Source organism: Poecilia latipinna, unplaced genomic scaffold, assembly GCF_001443285.1.
Source record: "Poecilia latipinna isolate Pla-1442-1.1 unplaced genomic scaffold, P_latipinna-1.0 Scaffold874, whole genome shotgun sequence".
Classification (NCBI taxonomy): domain Eukaryota; kingdom Metazoa; phylum Chordata; class Actinopteri; order Cyprinodontiformes; family Poeciliidae; genus Poecilia; species Poecilia latipinna.
This window is the reverse complement of record NW_015113490.1, coordinates 168,861-188,124: the sequence shown is the minus strand read 5'-3', so window position 1 is coordinate 188,124 and position 19,264 is coordinate 168,861. Positions and strand designations below refer to the sequence as shown.

Below are 19,264 nucleotides of genomic sequence, written 5' to 3'. Positions count from 1 at the left end.
GTTCTTCGGCATTTTTTTAACCACCGCTTTTTTTTTTTTTTTTTTTTTTTTTTGCACGATTAGTAGTTGTCTTATCGACACACGCTCAAAGCCAAACTGTGGATCATTGTTGCTCCTCCAGAGTTATAGGTGTTTTGACTTCTCCTTCCCCAACCTGTCACATTACAAACTGTACAAATTGAACCACATGGTATAACATGTTGAGAGATTGAGATATTATTTTATAATGTAACCCTGTTTTAAACCATATCCCTGACCTTCTGCATTCCTTGGTCTTCATAAAGCTATTTGTTCATATATGTTCTTTAACATATATTTTAGGTAACAGAACACCTGCATTCTTAATGCGGTTTAAATTACAAACAGGTAGACTAAGTTGTCTGCCTAGGTTTACTTGGCAAGACCAATTGATTGGTCTTGCCAATCAGGTACTATTTAAGGAGTACCTGAGTAATATGGGAGCTGAATTAAAATGCAGTTTGGGAAGTATTCTGGTTCCTTCTACTTGAATAATTTGATACTGATATGATTCTGATCAGTCACACTGAAACCAAATAAAATTTGTTGTAACAGATCAAAATGGGAAGAGGTTCAAAAGGTATGAATAGTTTTGCAAGAAATTAGAGGGGAGGCCAAAAGATCTCCCAACTCACTGCAACAACAGTGTATTAGAGTTCTGTTTATGTTTTTGACAGTAATTGTGTGCATTGCTGTGTGTTTTTTATGAGGAAACTAATGGCTTAAAGGTTCCTCTAAATTCATCCACCCAATCAAAAATGAAACAGAAGTTAAACCGAATAACTTTAATGTTGCCCCCTCTACCACAAATATTAAAATAAACAGTAAAATATTCTTACAAGTCCCACATGTTTTATTCAAACTAAGCTGAACTGTTCAAATCTCTCTTTAAATGTAAACATTTTAACAGCACTTTTTTTTTTTTTTTTGCCTAAAGGACATGTTTTTAAGTAGACAAAGTGTTTTTGCAGATATATGTTTAGCTTTCAGCATACATGCCTCAGAACTAAGACTTATTGCAATAGTTTTGATTCCACATAACATGTTGGCTTTTTACTTAAAAGGTTTAAAATGTTGGATCTAATATTACTTTTCTCATTGCAAATAGATTAAGTGTTTGCTAAATGAAATGTGACAGTGTGAGAAAGAAACAGTTCAGAACAGATGTGAGGTTGGGGGTTGGGGGGGGAGTTGAAAAAAGAAGAAAAAAGAAACTTTGTATGTTTGGCCCTGAGCCCAATGTCACACACACTCCTTCCTGACGACAGCCATGCCATAGTGTTGTTTATACAGCTCCACTCTTCAACCATCCAACACTTACACCAAGGGAACCTGCTGTAACTTCCCACTTTGGAAATTATTTATATGTGTCTGCAAGGGAAGACAAGAATGAAAGAAAAGAAGATGAAGTGTGTTTGTCTGTGCAGTCTCACTGAAATCCAGGCACAGCTATATCCTACATATATGTGTGCATCCTGCTAACATCATGCGGTGATGCACACTCTGTGTATTCATTCATTAAATTCACACCCTGCACTCTGGCGAGTATTGTATTACAGCATCCTTCCATTCAGTAAAGCCGAAACACACACACACACGCACGCAAGCACACACACGCAGATAGTACACACATCCACTCCCAGGCACTTGTGAGTTCAGTGTACATTTAAACATGCACTCACATTTAGTGCATGGAGCCACAGCTGTGATCTGCCTCTCAGGGACCATTGGCCTGCGTTTTATTTGATATGATTTGACAGCTGGGCAGTCGGAATAGGAGGGGACTTGTGGGGGATCGAGCAAAAGGGAGAGGGAGGAATACAGTTTTAGGAGCAAGGACGGATAAGGAAATGGGATAAGACACAGGACCGCAACAGTGACAGTGGGAGGAGAAGAGAAGAAGAGGAGGATCTGAGATGTGGAGCTCTGGCGGCGGTGATGGTGGGGAGAGGAGTGGAGGGAAAGAGGGAGGGAAGGGGGGGCCCCATCTCTGATGAGGGGCACGTCCTCACGGGCGCAGGCCCATTTTTTATTTCTAAAAGTAAACAGGCAGCCTGCTGGGGTCCGGGGGGTTATGGGAAAGGAGGAAACAGTGATGCTAATCAGACCACTGCACACTTCCCCCTCTAACAATGTAACAAAACAAGAGTGGAAACGCGGAAAACCAACAGACAACTGTGGAGGAATGGGTTGCATAGCTGCCTTGGTCCTATATTTGAACCGCGCAGTATGATGTAAACACCCAGGCTAGTCAATTAACAGAGGAAAGAGACAATCTGTTTCTACCAGCTGGGACATTTGTAGATTTTAGCTTTAGGCTTTGCTGAGTGAGAAGTGGAATTTAGTAAAACAGCATTACACTGGATCCTTATCCTCCTTCTTGAAACAGGCTCTGAGAAGTGACACATCAAAGGAAGCCTTTGGTCATTTTCCTTTTACAACCCACTTCCTGTGATTTTGTTAATAATAAGTCATGATAGTCATGATCTACTCATACTTTTTTTTTGTTTTCTTTTGCTAATGATTAGCTGCTGTGTTAGCCATGAACACTACCTGAAAAACTGACCTACCTTTTATAAGTCTCATTTTACTTTTTTTTTTTAAACTTATGCAATGGAAAATATGAATGCAACAACTCAGCTTAAATTGTGAGCGCTTCACCTGCTGGGGTCTGAACTCCAAGCGTCACAACTTCCTCCTGATCCGTATCTGAAGTAGAAATCTGTGATAGAGTTTAGATTGGACTTTAAAAAAAGTCCAACCTGATACAGACCAAACACATAGGCATTGTGTCCAAGTTCAATCCAACCCAACTGATTAATTTTAATTGGAGGCCCGAGGCTGAATTAAATCAAACACATTATTTTCATTACGATTTTACTGCTTTCATTAAAAGTTGCTAAAAGTTCATGTCTAACACCTAGTTTGCAAAAAGGTACAGTAAAACACAAACTGTTTGTTATGGCTGACATCAAAGTATGGGATCAGCCTATATTGGCTTTAATCATGAGCAAAATACCACCAGTTTGAAAGTGATGTAATTAGCTGCAGTTGGGAGAGAAAGCCTCAACGTGGGGAAGCAACATAGATAACATAGATAACAATATGAGTCTCCAAATGATTAAACAGTGACAATATTTGTCAATAGTTGCTGTTTTGAAATAGTTTTCTGTACCAGAAGAAGCAAAATGCAAGTGGATGAGGCTTTGCTAGACTGACTTCAGTTTTACAAGATATATTTATATATATAAATATATATGTGTGTCAAACAGGCCATATTGTGTGTTCTCTGTTCCAGAGTACCACAAGTGTTATTTCTAGGAAGTGTTGTGTGGTAAGTTCCCTCTGCTAATGCAATGACTCATTGCAGATCTTAGCTGGAGAACACACAGTTCCAAAAGCTACGCAATCACTGATGGGACATGATGCAACAGATGCCAGCTCATCAGGAAAGGTGGTGCTTTAATAACCCCTTAGAGAGATGTCCCCTTTGTTTGAATGAATCGTAAGGCATGATTATATTCTCTGCTATGTCTAATGAGAGTGAACTAACAATTGTTGTCGTGTATACGTGTGAATTCATGTGAATTTGTGTGAATACAAATTTGTTCCATAAAAGAGTCCAGATCAGTCCGTGGTAGCTTGAGGTCATCTATTAAATGGAAGAAGACAGTTTATCAAAAAGAACATCAGCTGCCTCTAGTCTGCTACTCTATGCCTGATTTATAGTACCATTTCTTTGAATGTTACTGTTGACTGTAATGCACAGTAAATTAAAAACACATACTTACCAAATAACCCTCTAGCTCTGAGGTAGAAGAGGCTCTTCTCAAAGTGTGCTTCTAAAAGTGAGGAGGGAGGGAAAGACAGAGAGAGGGAAGTCTGGGAGGCAAAGAGCCTCACAGGGGGGTGGGGATAATTGAATTATCAGCACAATGGAGTGATGGGGGGCACGTGGTGCCACTAATGGAGGAAGAGATGTCCTTTTTAGCAAAGCTAATTGTTCAGAAAAGAGCTGAGCCTTTGTTCAGGGAGGCCCCCGCTACTTTCCCAGTGCACTTACATGCACATTATTCAGTAGCAGACACGCACACCACCGCATGCTATCGGAAGATACTTTGGAATGTGAGGTCTAGGGAAGAGATGTACACGAGCACAGCCACACGCTCAAGTGTGCAGGGTTCTTTTCTAAACTGAGCGTCTGATCTCAGCAGGAGTGCATCCAGCCTTTGGCACCTTCACACAGATAGAGCTGTGACTGAGCTCCCAGACAGCGGCCACAAAGACCCCACTGTTTTACTGTTTGACTGTCTGCCCTCTTTCTCTTTGTCCCTATGAGTGCGTGTCCGTGTGTGTGTGTCCATCACCCGTCTGTGTGCATGCTTGAGTGGCTATAAATGAGTGTCTGATTGATGACATGCTAAATGGTGTCTATTCACATGCCATGCCAAACACATCACGTCATACTCTATCTTTTGTCTGAGACATGTTTCAGTGTAATCCTACATATGGATCACCATTTAGCAGTCTTACAGACATGAAGTGGGGGGGGGGAGAACTCAAAAGACTTTGAGCAGAACTAACCCTTGCAACCTGCTGGGAGGGTGCCAACATCAAACACAAATATCACTTGACAGCTGTACGGATTGCTCTAAATCGAATAACCTTTCCGTTAACTCTGTGAAAAGCAGCAGGTGCAACGGTTACATCTAAGGATTACAGACAGGCAGGCAACGCAGATGTGCCAATGAGAGACAGTCAGCAGCGGCAGAAAGCAGCAAGCAGCAAGAAGAGAGGGAGAGAGAGAGAACTGCTTTAGCCGGTGGCTGCTGCGCTGCAGCACAAATGAGTGAAGCCTGCTAACTGTCAAAACCATGGAAACAGCATTTGCCAGGTGAAGATCGGAGATGCTGAAACCAAACTTCTTTGATCGGAGACAGGTCTAGTACACACACTGGATGTCTGTTTTCTGACTGGAAGACAATTAACAATCACATTGACTAGACAGGAAAAGACACCGTTTGTTTTAACAATAGTTGCTTAGAACAAAAACTTCCTAGGCTAATATAAAATTGGCTGCTGTGTGTTTAACCAGTGTTGATTGTGATCCTTATTTCCCTCTCATCTTTTGCTATTCTTTGGGAATAGAAAAATATGAGAGTTTTATAGTGACATTGGATCTGAGATCATTGCATAAAACAGGTTCTGTTAAAAGGATATAATCACTTAATGTCTCACTTCTCCTAGATACTCTGTGTCTTTGTTCAGTATAAATCCAGATTGATTGCCGTGCAGGATGGCGCTTAGGACTTGTCAGGCAAGACCTATGAGATCTCAAAATCATTATTGCAGTTTATAATACAATACTATTGTATTAAACTTCAAATTGTCACTTACCCAAAAAAGCAAACAATAAGAACACTCCTGATGGGGAAAATCTGAGGGTTGAGCAGTACTGAATTTAGTATCCAATATGGCTGCTGTACATGTAAAACAGGAAATGTAGCAAACATCGCTTAAGTTTGAATCTCTTCAAACTGGTTGCACATAGTGTTGGTTATGAAAATGTTATGTATGTTTGTTCAGATAACATAAGAAATAAATTGCCAGGGGTATGCATTGCTAATACTAGTTAGAAACTAAACAACTGCAGAGTCTCATTGGTTTTCCAACTCAACTTGAACATACCATACTCTGGTAAAACATAATTTTCAGCTATGATTTTAAGGACAAATCCATTGCGGGATAACTCCCAGACGAATCAGTCGAATAATCATCAAAATGACATTCACATTTACTGCTATAGAAGTTACTACTTTACCCCTAACTGCAAATGCCTCAGTTGTTTAACTCTATGCAAAGGTGGCAAAGTGTTAAAGGTTCAATAAATAGAATTAGAATAAACTTGAAAAGTTTGGGTTTGAAAGTGTTTTGAGATGGTAAAACTCTGCTTTAGTTTTGGGTTTAGCTTGGACTCGTCATTCATATTTATAAATAATCTGTATTTATAAATGAAAACAGCTTTTGGTAAGCTGTTGACTGCTTTTAACCTTTTGCCAGAGACTCACCTCAAATTTCCTGAAATAACACCAATTATGGTCTAAAGAATGGATTTGTGATAAAGGAAGGAGTTTACTTTTATACTGTTATATTTTATGCTGAATCAGTTGTTATAACCTTTTGGAAAGGTAGAAAATGAGCAAAGCGGAAAATTAAATTAAATTGGCTTTTTGCTGCAGTTAAACTGATTTCGGTAAGTAAAACCTAAAGGAAGTCCAAAGTAAAATGTCCTACAGTGACTCCAGACTCAATGTTAGTCAGCAATGCCATTAAACCTTAAATGGCTGCCCTCGGGCGCAAAGGAACCCAGGCTGTCCTTCTAAGAACAGAAATGAAGGGAGTTCATTAACAGAAAACAAAGAGGTTCAGTCAGAAGAGCGAGCGAGTGATGGTCAGGCTAGCTGATGTGAATTGAGAAGTACTGTTCCATTCTTTTCCACCCTCAGCCCCTCTGGTGAGGCAGCTCTTCTCAATACAGAATCCGCTAGTGCTCCTCTCAGATGAGACTGCTATCATGCCAATGAAACCTGATACGGGGCGGCTAATGGAGCCAGTGAAGTACCACCGGTTTAAAAATCCATATATGATCAATAATCCTGGCTCCCCTGTCTCTTTCCAGATCATCCCATTTAGAAATACATGCATGAGGCACATGCACAGGTATTGTAATAATGGGCAAGCTGTCAGTCACAATGAGGCTGGTTGCTTAGAAAATAGGAGCCTGGTGTAGAAACCATGTAGATTGTTTCAGTAATGAACTTCAGATAGATAGTACTTGCATCATTCCTCATCTATCCTGTACATTCAATTTTCTTGTTGTTGTTAAAAGCAATAATATTAGAATCTGTTATTAGAGTTTCTGTTGCCATGGGAGATAGCCCCTAATGGCAGAGCCTTGTGCACAGACTTACTGCGGCTGGAGAGCCCAGTCTTTCTCTTGTCATTGTTCATTTTCAGTGGCAGAACAAGATTTTGATTCAATTTCCAGTAAGACATGACCATTGTTCCTAATTACTGTCAATATGAAAGCACAAAACTTCATAAAAAGGGGCTAAATTAGAACTAGAGCACCCAGTTTACCTTAAGAAACTGGATTTTCATTGATGATCATGGTGACAGCAGGCCTGGTTTGGCAGATTTTATTGTTAGATTAAAATTAAAGTTAGAAAGACTACACTATTTTTAAACTTTACCTAGGTGGATATGTGCATCTATTTGTGAAGCTGCATTTTAGGCACTGTTAACTGATTCAGTAATGTGAAGTAAATAGACATGGCAGGTTTTTATTGATCTGTAAGAGGCGAACAGGAAATACTCTGAAGTGTTTATGGGGGTGAATTATGGGGAAGGCTAGGCTTGCCCAAGACTTTAAAGAGATGTTTTGAACGAAATAAACTATACCTTAACATGAATTCTTTTTCTATTTTATCCCTGTCAATTATTTAGTTTTCAGTCATAATTATAAAAATACCAGGTCTTACAACACAGTGGAGAGTAACTAAACTGTGGCCATTTATTGTGTTATTTTTGGTCCCATTTAGAGACAGAGTGTCGGTTTTTAATATGAGTAATAGTGTCGTCTCCTCAGAGTTGCAGGGCCTGTGGGTGGCGAAACAACGCTCTAAGCAGTTTTCTGCAAGAAGTACTAGTATGCACTTTGGGTGACCAATGATGTTAAAGTAACTGATTCCTTGCTAAAATAAAGAACTATTTTGATGTTTTTAAGGAGTTTCACTAGTGTTTAGCTATGTCTAATTGAAAACTGTAGAAGTGTAAGTTGGCAAGAGTTACACTGATTAATATTACAGTAAACACAGATACTTTAAAGCCCAATTTGAGACAATGTCAATGTCAAACATAGGCAATGTAAGGTAACACTTTAATTGAAGGGGGGTGAATAAGACTGACATGACACTGTCATAAAAACCTGTCATGAACATGAATAAGCCTTCATGAATATTTATGACTGTTGTCATCTTTTAATACAAAGTTGACATTATTCAAAATGTCTTTGTTATGACAACGTGACATTAACCAGGAAATCATTACTGTTTAAACTTTACCTTTAATAACATAAAGTTACCTAATTTTTAAAGTGCAATCAGTAATACTTTTATAACAAATTTATATCAGTAATGATTTCTTGGTTAATGCCAAGTTGTCATAACAAAGACATTTTGAATAATGTCAACCTTGTATTAAAAGTGTCATAATTTACCAAATGATGCTTTATGACAACAGTCATAAATATTCATGAAGGCTTATTGGTGTTCATGACAGGTGTTATGTCATGTTTGTCAGTCTTATTCACCCCCCTTCAAATAAAGTGTTACCCAATGTAATTATGTAGGCACTTTGAAACAGTTTGTGATGTGTGCACTTTCCATGTGAACAAAAAATATGATTGTCTGTCACATCAAAAAAAGTTTAGAAATCAATTCAAGCATCATTCTAGTTATCCAACTTTGCACCAAGACTAATTGTTAGAAAATTAACATTCACTGAGTTTCTTTAGATTTCTGACCAATCACATTTATTTATTTATTTTTTCTGGATATGTTTTGTGCTTGGCATAGACACTTTTGGTTGCACATAGAAAAGGGGGCACCTGCCCAGAGTGCAATGCACACAAGAACTGTCACTGTTATTCTGGAAACCTTGAACCATTCATGTTTCATCTAACATTGTGTTGTTTTGCAGCTACCTAATAAGCCAGCAATGAGGCAAGCAGACTACCGGACTGCAGTGCTTCACACTGTTTATTACATAAACATTATTAGTGATGAGGTGCAAGTTGTAAACAATTTTACTATCAGCCTTAACTATATTTGACTGTCATAGCAATGTCAGTCCTGTCCTCTGAACCAGGAAGAAGATGCCGAAGTAAATGTTTCATTTGTAAGCAAAGTTTGTTTCTACTGAAGTTAGACTCCAAACATCATGGCTCAAAATACCAAGAATCAAAGCCTTTTAATAAACTCTTTGCAGTGTCGTTTAAAATCATTTGCCTAAATAATGAACAAGTCATTCAAGGCACTCAACACTGAGCCCCACTTTTTAAAACTGTTTTCGTGTTCTTGGAAAAAGAGGAATTTTCGGGAACGAGTCATACATTTGATGACGTTCTGTGGTCTTGGCAAGAGTATTTTCACACTACAAAATGAGGGGGTGTGATCGGGTCTTTGTGTGTGTATGAGTGGGAGGGTGGGATGGTAAGAGTGGGACATAGTAATTGAATTGTGAATCAACTGGCAAGTCAGCCCCTCAAACACCGCCCCCTTCGACAGTCGCAGCGCTTCGGGTCTGTGCAAAATGCAACGCCCATGGCTAGAGATACAGAGGAGTGAGTGAGTGAGTGAGTGAGTGAGTAAGAAAGAACGAGGAAAAGAGGGAGTGTGTGTGTATGCATCGGTGAGGGAGAGAGACAACGAGATAAGTTAGAGTAAAAGAATCTTATTCGTGTTGTAGTGTGAGGAGAATAGAATTAGAATCGCCAAAGGAGGAGCAGATTTTACCCACTTATTGAGTTTTTTTCCCCTCTTTTGGAGCTGTTAATATAATAATAATAAAAAAAGGAACGCGGCATTTTTTTTTCAAACCACGCTGATCTGATGATCATGACGGCAGCTGTCGATATGAAACCGACGTTAACGATCATAAAGGCTGAAAAGATGGACGGTGAGTAAGACAACTCTTCCTCTTATTAAGCGCTTTGACAGTTAGCACGGGACTAACATCACTCCTTAGATGTTTTTCTTTCTCGTAGCTAAGGCGACCCGGTCGGTGACAGATTACGTTAATGAGTAAAGCACAGCGCTGATTCTCACCAATTAGACGCGCTAAAAGTAGGGGGACAACACGTCCTGGACGCCTTTAATGTACTAAGACTGTTTTGTTGCTCAATATTGGAGAACACGCAAAGAAAAACGCTGTCACGCCTGAGGCTCCACAGTCATGCAATAGGCTGTACCGTACTGTATGCGTGTTTCGCGTCATTGTTATTGAATGCATTGGGCTATGAACTTTACATTAGGCCAAACGTGCATTTCCTATAATCCTAAAGTTTTGCGAACACTTTGCATCAGTTACTTAAGATTAAAATAAAGTTTAAACGTGATAGCATATCACTTAGCTGGGATGTGTTTGTGAAACATGGCATTTTTGAGTATCTTACTTTTTCCCATTCTGAATTTTTGATCTCTAATTGAGACATTGCTCATATTTAGTTCATAGTTATGTTTTTTGTTTGTTTTTTTTAGATTATGTTGTGCAACTTATTCCCTTCTTCTCCTACCCATCTCTACATATCCCATGTCATGCAGGGTAGAGCTTTGACTTTTCACCTTGGAGACAATCAGTGGTCCCTAATAGCCCCCCTCTCCATTGCCTCCCTTTCCTCTGTCCTCACTACCTTCGCCTCCTCCTCCTTCTCCTAAGTGGCTGAAATGGAGTATCCAGAGGAAAGGAGAGGCAGGCTGATGTGATGAATCTGCACTGCTGAGGCTTGCCTCTCCAGCTCTTGGCTGGCTGGAGGTATTATACAAGCAGTAGTGATGGGTTTGGCCACAGTTTTGAGCTGTTTTGGATTTTAAAACATTGTATAGTTTCACTTCCTGTACTTAAAGCTTTTGTTTGATTGATTTGCATTTTTCACTTTTTTTTTGTTTGTTTTTACATCAATTTCCCCTGCCTGTTCACACCTCAGGTGGCGTTTTGAGTCCTGTTAGCTGAGCAGCAAGCTAATAACGGTGCATTATGGAAATCTGACACTAATTGCCAGAGTTGACCGACTAAAGGAGCAGTGATTCACCGCCATAACCAGCTTCTCCCTACTGTCAATACCTGCGGAGCAAAGCCTAAATACACATATACCTTACAAACACACAAAAAAATTTGCTGACAGGCGTGGTTATGTTGCCAGAGCGTAGCGCTATCTTGCAAAACCATTTCACAATGCTCGGCCCCTCTTACTCTCACTTGGATGCACTCGGGTCATAGCAAGCCTGCGAAGGAGGAGTTCAAAACCCAAGTGAAACTTGCTCCAACTGCCTCCACATATACAGTTGTGTTTACTTTTTGTTGTTACTATGCTTACAAGATAAACGTACTCCCAGTGTCTAAAGCAACATAGTTGAAGACAAGTTCAGCCTTAAACTTCTAAAAAGTTTAAGGGTGAGTTGAAATGCGATCATTTACAGTTTTTTTTTTTTTTTTTTTTTTTAGAAGGATGTGCTGGACTGCCACTGAGAAGCAGTGGACGTTTCTGCCGAAACGTCCTCTGCTTCAAAAAAAAAAAAAAAAAAAAAAAAAAAAAAAGCAGTGTTGCTAAGTTAGAACTGCAGCAGTCACCTTTTCTGCAAAACACCTGCATCAGTATACGGTATATGTGTTTATGTTTATACCCTGCTATCATGCGTAGGCTATTTCCAGCCCACCTTACTATACTATTTGTTTTCTTTTGTGACGGAAGTGCTGCCAGTGTCGGCTTTCGTGGGGCTGTCCTCACCCTCCAGCTGAGGTAATTTCTTTCAAAGCGCTCACACAACGCCAGGGTCAGAGGTACAACCAAACACAGCTTCTAATGTTTCCCCAAGCTCTTATGCTGTCCCTCACCCCTCTTCCCTAGCGCTACAGTGAGTAATTCCCAGCAAAGTACACTTCTTTTTTTTCTTTTCTTTTTTTCATGGTAACCCAGACCACGATATTTTGCTACTGACAACTCTGTGTAGCCATAACAAAACTTAGCTTTCCAGAGGTGGTGTTGAAAAGCTGGTCTGTATTCTGTAGGAGTACAGCACAATCAAGCAAAATTTCATACAGTTGCTAATGAAAAGACTTGCCAATCATTTACAGGATGAGACATACTTTTCGGCTTTCTCCCACTTGACTGCTTGGTTTCATAAGACCTGGAATTTGGGGTTCAGTGGCTGACTGGAATGCTTCCGAGCATGCCCTGCTGGGTGGCATGCATGGACGCATGGAGAGACCTTGAAGGGAGGCTCACTTTTATCTGATCAACACAGTGCAGCGCTGATGCTCATGTAGCAAGGCCTTATATGGCATCTACTTCCATGCCAGGCACATACAGTACAAGCACATACAAGTCATGCCACAGAGATGATTTCCAGAACTACGTCAGACTTTCTTCTCTATGGAGATTCCCACTTTGCGGCTTTATGGAGCAATGACAGAGAGTTGCATAAGGTTCCAGTTTTATTATCATGTATTGTGTCAACGCTACTTCAGTGGCACAGTGTAATATATGGCAATATTTGAGAGTGTGTGGCTTGTTAGCAGCTGTGTAAACACTGTTTGGGTGATCCTAACCCTTCTTCATGTGGTCTGTCTGTGAATCTCACCAAGCAGTGCAAATAATTTCCTTTTTTTTTTTTTTTTAGTGAAACTGAGGCTGATCTGGTTGCAAGAATCAGACCTTAGTTGTTCACATCAGTTCATTACACCACCAAAATTGTATCAGACAGTCTTTGACCAGACTGTGTTTTGACCTTCAGTGCTGTAGGTGCTAACTTTGACAATTGGCCTCCCTGTGCTGGCCAGCATGAAGTGGAGGTCTGTGCTTTTCCACAATGACCTTGTCTTTCTTTGCTTTCCTTGCTGTACATTAAATCTATGAAATGGGTTATTCCCCCTATTCAGTCAGTGCTTCATTCATTGCTTCTTGACTGAGTCTATCTTCTGCACATAAAACCATGTACTGCGTAGGTCCTTTCACAATGCTTCCCTAGTGACTACACGCCTTAATTTTTGCATATAAAGCTTAGTCATAAAGTAAGGCGTGTCAGTAGCAGATACAGCACTCTACTAAATAATAAACATATGTAGAGTCAGGATCTTAAGGTTTAAAGAACAACCAAGGTGTGGTCAGTTTGATAGCAGTAAATGGTCTGAATGAACAGTAATCCGAATGTAATGGATCTCCTGGAAGCCTTCTGTCTACACCATCTTATTGACTCACTTTTCACAAAAACAATAAAAAACCAAAATAAATTAAAAAAAATAAAATACTTGGGTAGGGGAAGTCTAGCACAAACAAGAGTTTTTTTGTAACTCTATAGTCAATTACCCACCCACTCGTCCTCAAACGATTCACCCCCTCTATTCTTCCCCCCCCCCAATGTTTCCATTTCTTTCTGTTGGCCACATGGGTTTTTCTCACGACTCCTTGATGTGGGATACTGTGAGTTCCTAGTGAGCGTACTTCGTCCCATCCCCAGTCATTCCTAGCGTGTAATCCCTGAGTCATGGCACTAGACGCCTGCTGCACCACACGCCACTGGCTCTCCGATGGTGAGTCTGTTTGACTGTGTTTTTGCTACTCCGTCATGCCTGTGCCCTCTTTACATTACCAGCCTTACCGAACCCATTCTGGCACAGTTTGATACAAAATTTAAACTAAGTCTAGACATTGGCTTGAGTGCTTTCTACTTTGACCCCTTCTTTGTTTTACACTATGTGTGTCTTATGCATCCCCTTTCTGGAGCAATGTTTCCCCAGCAAAAAAACAAAAAAAAATAAAATCCAAAATAAATGCACTAAAATGTTTGCTTCAACACGGATGTTTTTAACTGTCCACAATGAGGCCATGTCACTCTTTTTTTTTTTTTTTAGCATATGCTCCAGATTTTCTTAACGTTTTTTTTTTTTTTTTTTTTTTAACTGCACACCAGCTGTTTTTTGTGTCTGTGTCTGGTTCTGTAATTAGCTGAATAAATGGGGTACAGCCACAGACTCTATGTGTATTAGGCCTACAGCATGAAAGGCATATTGATTGACTGACTAACCCAATCGAAACGTTATGGAAAGGTTATGTCTTTGAGGCTAGTGTAGTCTTCAATGTCGGTACATTTCTCATTCCTTATGATGACCTGGACTTTAATAATTCTATGGAATTGTAAATTGGGTACAGGTTTAAAGCCTCCATTTGAGACACTGCAGCATAAACTGGAGTCATTACTTAATTTTTTACCAATCTGTCTTTTTTCATTGTCAAATCAGCATTTATTAAAGCTTTGTTTTACTTACATAAAATAGATCACTTTTATGTAACTATTTGTATCCTGATTTATGCAAACTCCATGTGCTGTTGTACAGCTTTTGATGTTTTTTTTTTATATATATATATACAAGGTTACAAGGTAGTGCTGGGCAAATTGTGAGTCACTGCATGGAATTTTACAAGATATGGTCATTGCTTTTCTCATGACCAGTCACATAGTCTAATGAAGCAGCACGCTATCCCCTGAAGTCCAGTCGTTCTTTGATGAAATGAGTCACAACCCATCTGTGTGTCTTGTGTGTTTTGATTTGTGGTGTTAAGAGAAAGGCAGAGAACTGGAGAGTGGCAGATAAAGAAGTCAGTTTGTGTGAGAGTTTGCATAACTACACTGTTACCCTCATGCTGGAAATCAATTCCATCTCATCTTGCAAAACACTAACTTTTCATGTTATCGAATTCTGGTTTATGTCTTCTTAATCAGTTAAGTTTGAGGTGTTGCGCATTCCTTTATCTTAGCAAGATAAAGGAATGTGTCAGCTTTTTTGTACATGTTTTACGCTCCTATTAGGCATGGAGGCGACACTGAGCTTAAAATAGAAGAGTAATTCATCATCCAGAGCTGAAACCATTTTGCCGCCTAGACCACAAGTCATTTTTGGTCACATTAGAGGAAAACAAGAAAGCTGTGAGAAGCACATTAGCGATTGTAAAACAGAGGTGGAATGTGAGGCATGCAACATGAAAACAGTGTGGTCTAGTGGGAATTTATTTATCAAGTGTCCATCTGCAGACCATACAACCTCTAATGTATGCATGGTGTATAATTAGATCCAGGCTTTTTGAAACATATATGCACCAAAAGAGAATGGTTGATTGTAAAGGCCTCAGTGAGCATGAATTCAGAGCTGCAGAGTGCTTTACATACAAGACTCACTCTTGTATCAGAAACCTGGCTGTGGAATGTGTTGCTTTGGACTAAAAATGGGACAGGCACTGTTTTGTTGGAAAAAATTAAACGTGGAGAGTAAACTGTTTGTCAGATATGTCGTGTGTTTGGGTTAATGCCTAAACAGTTCCCCCAGAGCATCCCATGTCTGTTTATAACAGGGACGGACACAGCCAATGAGGGATGTCGGTGCCAGGGTAGCTAGCCCTATATAGGACTGCACTAACACCACCTACCATTTCCATTATTGTGCTTGTCTGGCAGTTTTCTTTTTCCTAGAAACTTGGACCAGGGCAATGTATTATCAAAGTCAGTTTTTTTAAGTCACTTTTACAAGATCCTTTCCTGTTGACTATCATTTTTCTCCTAGACCTAAAGGAGAACTTAAGAGTTTTGCAATAGGGTTTTGCAATAGATTCATAACTATTGCCTAATCCTGAATACTTGAGGTATACCTAAAGTTCAGCTGTTTTTGCAAGGCAGTTCAATATGGATCAGGGAGATACACTCTGTTTATAGCAAAATCTCTAATTAAGCTATGTGTAGCTCCTGTACATGATTGCATGAATCACAATTTCAATTATTAATGTCTGCTTCAGTTGCCAATGTGTCTGCGGTAGCGATGGTCCTGGGCAGCTCTTACTATGATGTCGGCAATAGCAGTCCTATCTCTTACAGCTTCCTAACATCACCGCAAGCTTGTGTTTCATGGAGGGCAGCCAGAAGCCAGTGGTTATGATGTTAGAATAAAAGTAGTGTTTCAGTGCTGGTGCCTACGATGGTGGGATTTTCCTGGTTTGGTTTGCCTTAGCCTATCATTGTCCTGCTTTGAAGGAAGTTTTAGTCTGGGTCTGGGCTGGCTTCTTCACATTGCCTGCACGTCTATTCCTGGTCTTTTAGTTTTGAAATAGAAAATTGAAAACAGCTTGGCTAACTGAATAAAAAGCCCTGTTAAAACCAGACAGCCAGCCCTTACTCCCCCTCTTACTCGACTGCAACCCTCAGTAGCCACTTTATCACCCTGCACTGGTGAATGGACCCTCTTCATACTGGTAGGGTCTATGACCTCTTGTTCCCAGATTGGTGCTCTAGATATGGATCTTCATCAAAGGCACTCTTGGTTAGCACTTTCCAGCCCTGTTCAATTGAAGGTAGAGTAGACTGCCTCAGAAAACCAATTGCAGTATAAGGTCTTGTCTGATCGACTCAAACCTCTGTCTTTTTTTCTCCACCTTTATGTGCTGCTGTTGCAGCTTCCTGCATGTTGGGATATCCAGGCAATCCTTGGCAGTGACTGTAAAATGACCCTCACCTGAACTCACAACTCACCCCAATTCCCACAGGAAGTTGCAGCTTAACCACAGAAAATGGACTCTTTCACATTATAGAGATCCCTTTGAATAGCTTTTTAGACACAGTTCTCATGTTTTTTTTTTTTTGTTTTTTTTTTTTGTTTTTGTTTTTTCACTGTCCACTTTCTATTTCCCACCCTGACACTTAACTCTATTAGGCTATATATAGCTCAGTCACTTTATATAAAGCATATTGTCCCTTATTTATAGGGTCTGGTTGCCTGCTCTCTATGTATCATTGTGAGTGGAGGCAGCAGCACAGGCTTCATGAATGAACTGATCCTCTGCCAGAGGCTGGGAGATGGCTCCAGTCCCACTGTGATGTCACTCGCGAGATGAAGAGAAGAGCGAGGGGATCTTTATGAATCCTCCCATTCAATTGTTTGACTCTTTCTCAATTGCTTTTAGCCCACCACTGGTTCCCTTATCCCATGGTGGGCTCATTTTACAAGCTGGTGAGTCACGCTCCCCCAGCTCAGCTTCCCCTCAGCCATTCAAGACGCAATCTTTCTATCTTCCTCAGTCCTGCCCTGCCCTGCCTGGCCATGCCTACCGACGCCTTATCGACTTCAGTCTGAGCCACAACAATCCCAAATTCTCATCCATAAGCCAGAATGCAGACAAAGATGGCTGGTAATTTAGTGCATCCATGTCTGCTAAAAGGTGTCAGGCAGATTTGTTGTTTCAGTTTGGTAATGTAACAGGAGCGCACGGGTCCGTGGAAGTTGTCCCAGTCATAATGACACGAGTAGCAAATCAATACCTTTTACTGCATGTCTATATAAAACACCACTCTCATTTGGTGATTCTTAGAATAGATTAACTTATTATTCATCATGCATCATTAGTAGAAATTGCCTCCAGTTCATTTTTCCACTGTAGGCACCCTTTCTTTCTAAGCCTTGTTGGTGAAATGTGAATGCCTTAATGTTGGCTCATGATTTACACCCTCTCCCACAATTCGTGAGCTAAGTGGATGGGACTCATTTTGCGGACAAACCCACACTGTCTAATGTGGAAAGTGATGACTTGTGGATGCTTTAAGGCTCTGCGCGCACTGACCATGTTGCATCTAATGGGACTCGCAGGCACTGAAATTGTATCAGGACTTCATCATTTACTAGAGATTGTCTAGGTCCGAGCTCGCCTCTTTCCTACTAATGGATGCGTATTGTACATTAGCGCTGCCATGGATAACTTTCGTATGGATCATTCGCCATGCAGACTGCTCTATTATCACTTTACTTTTGCATTTAGAGTTTGTCTTTCAGTATTGTTCTGCCCTCCTCTTCATGCTTTATACACAAATAAAGCAAAATTGTGCATTTTCTAAATATGCACAAAGCATATTTTCTTGATGTACATATTGTATTTACAGTTTAAGTTTTTAAAAATGACAACGCTAATTTTTCAAATGTATGTAAACAAAAAGAACATGTTATAAAAACAAACAACAAAACTTGCATTTCACAGTTTAATTTTGTTTGTATTCATGATTCTCATACTTCTCTCATACTTTTCTTCCTTATAAACCCAACATCACTTGTACTCTGTGGTGTTTAGTGTCTTTTGATGGAGGATTTAGTGCTAAAGTAGGTTTCATTTTGCGTGGGCGAGCACACACAGCAGCCGGGCTGATGAAAGCGACCAGGAGGGAGGGGACTCAAACGGTTCGAAAGTGCAGACAAACTCCACTCCATCCAGCTCAAATAAACTGCCACATTTTGCGTCTGCCTTCACATCAAAGCGCAGACTGTCTGAGCCGTTTGCAACATGAGAGTATCTGCTCTGCTAAGGCCTCTTGAGAGGAAAATATGTTTGGTAGAAGGCTAGTTGACCCAAACTATCCAGAGCATGCAAAGATCTTATTTTTATTATAGAACTGTGAAGTACAATTGTATGTGCAATGATGTACTTTAAAAATTATTTTAAGACTGCATTGTCTGGTAAGGGATTCTTGCATGAATGGTACCCTACCCTGTTCTCTTCCATGTTCCGCTGGTTTTTTTAAAAGACTTCCTGCAAAGTATGGAATACTCCAGTAAGGTTTGAAAATTGCATTTATTCATACTTGCAGTTTTCAACACATTGATTTTTACACTTATTGTAACGCTGTTTGTCTTACTATTCCTTATAAAGTAACACACATAACTAGTGTTACTTTTGGCAATTTATATGCATTGCTCAGATAAGCAAGAAAAATACAAAAACCTTCTTTCCCTCAGCTGACCAAAGATGTCCAGCAAAAAGAGGAGGAAGAGCAAAGCTGCCATACACTCTGCTCCATTCAGCCGAGAAAAACCTTGACTACTTTGGCTCCTTTTTTATACATTGATACCCAGTCCAGTCCTATTTTATTTTTCCTATGGAACTTTTTATTTCTGTAAAAGAGAGAAACATATTAAAACCGGCATAGTTGGACTTAAGTGAACAACCAAAAAAAAACAAAAAAACAAACACATCCTTTGTCCTAGGTCCCTTTTGAACAGGGACAAGAACAACAGAGCGAGCCCTACTTTTTACTAACAGCCAGACAGACATTGATTACATGGGTGAAGGAGGGACAGCTGCTGTGCATTCCAGACAAGGTCGAGACGTCAGTGAGTGGTAAAAACAAGCATGAGCTGAGCTCTGCTTGGCAGATAAAACCACCCGACGGTGGAGATGCCAAGACATCTGGGCTCAACGAACGGTGGTTCTCTGCTGGCTAGTGACACAGTTTTCTCTCATACCAATTTGCCTGACGTGATAAGATGAGTGATTTTTTTTTTTTTTTTTTTTTTTTTTTTTAAAAAAAGAAAAAAAAAAAAAGGGGGAAAAAAAAGGAAAAAAAGTAAGATTTTAAAAACCTTTTCTGGGAAAAACACACAC

The 19,264-nt window shown here is 40.0% G+C and overlaps 1 protein-coding gene across 4 annotated transcripts in view; it reads left to right on the top strand.

The window, feature by feature from the left end:
* Positions 1-19,264, top strand: part of ets1 (v-ets avian erythroblastosis virus E26 oncogene homolog 1) — a 45,745-nt gene that overhangs the window by 10,533 nt on the left and 15,948 nt on the right. The window contains exon 1 of one of the 4 annotated variants that reach the window (XM_015048306.1): positions 9,386-9,756. The exons of the other annotated variants lie outside the window; for them this stretch is intronic. Within the exon in view, the coding sequence (XP_014903792.1) occupies positions 9,690-9,756 (67 nt within the window). The 5' untranslated portion in view covers positions 9,386-9,689. Of the gene's footprint in view, positions 1-9,385; positions 9,757-19,264 lie in introns of those variants that run through there. 4 annotated transcript variants of the gene reach the window in all.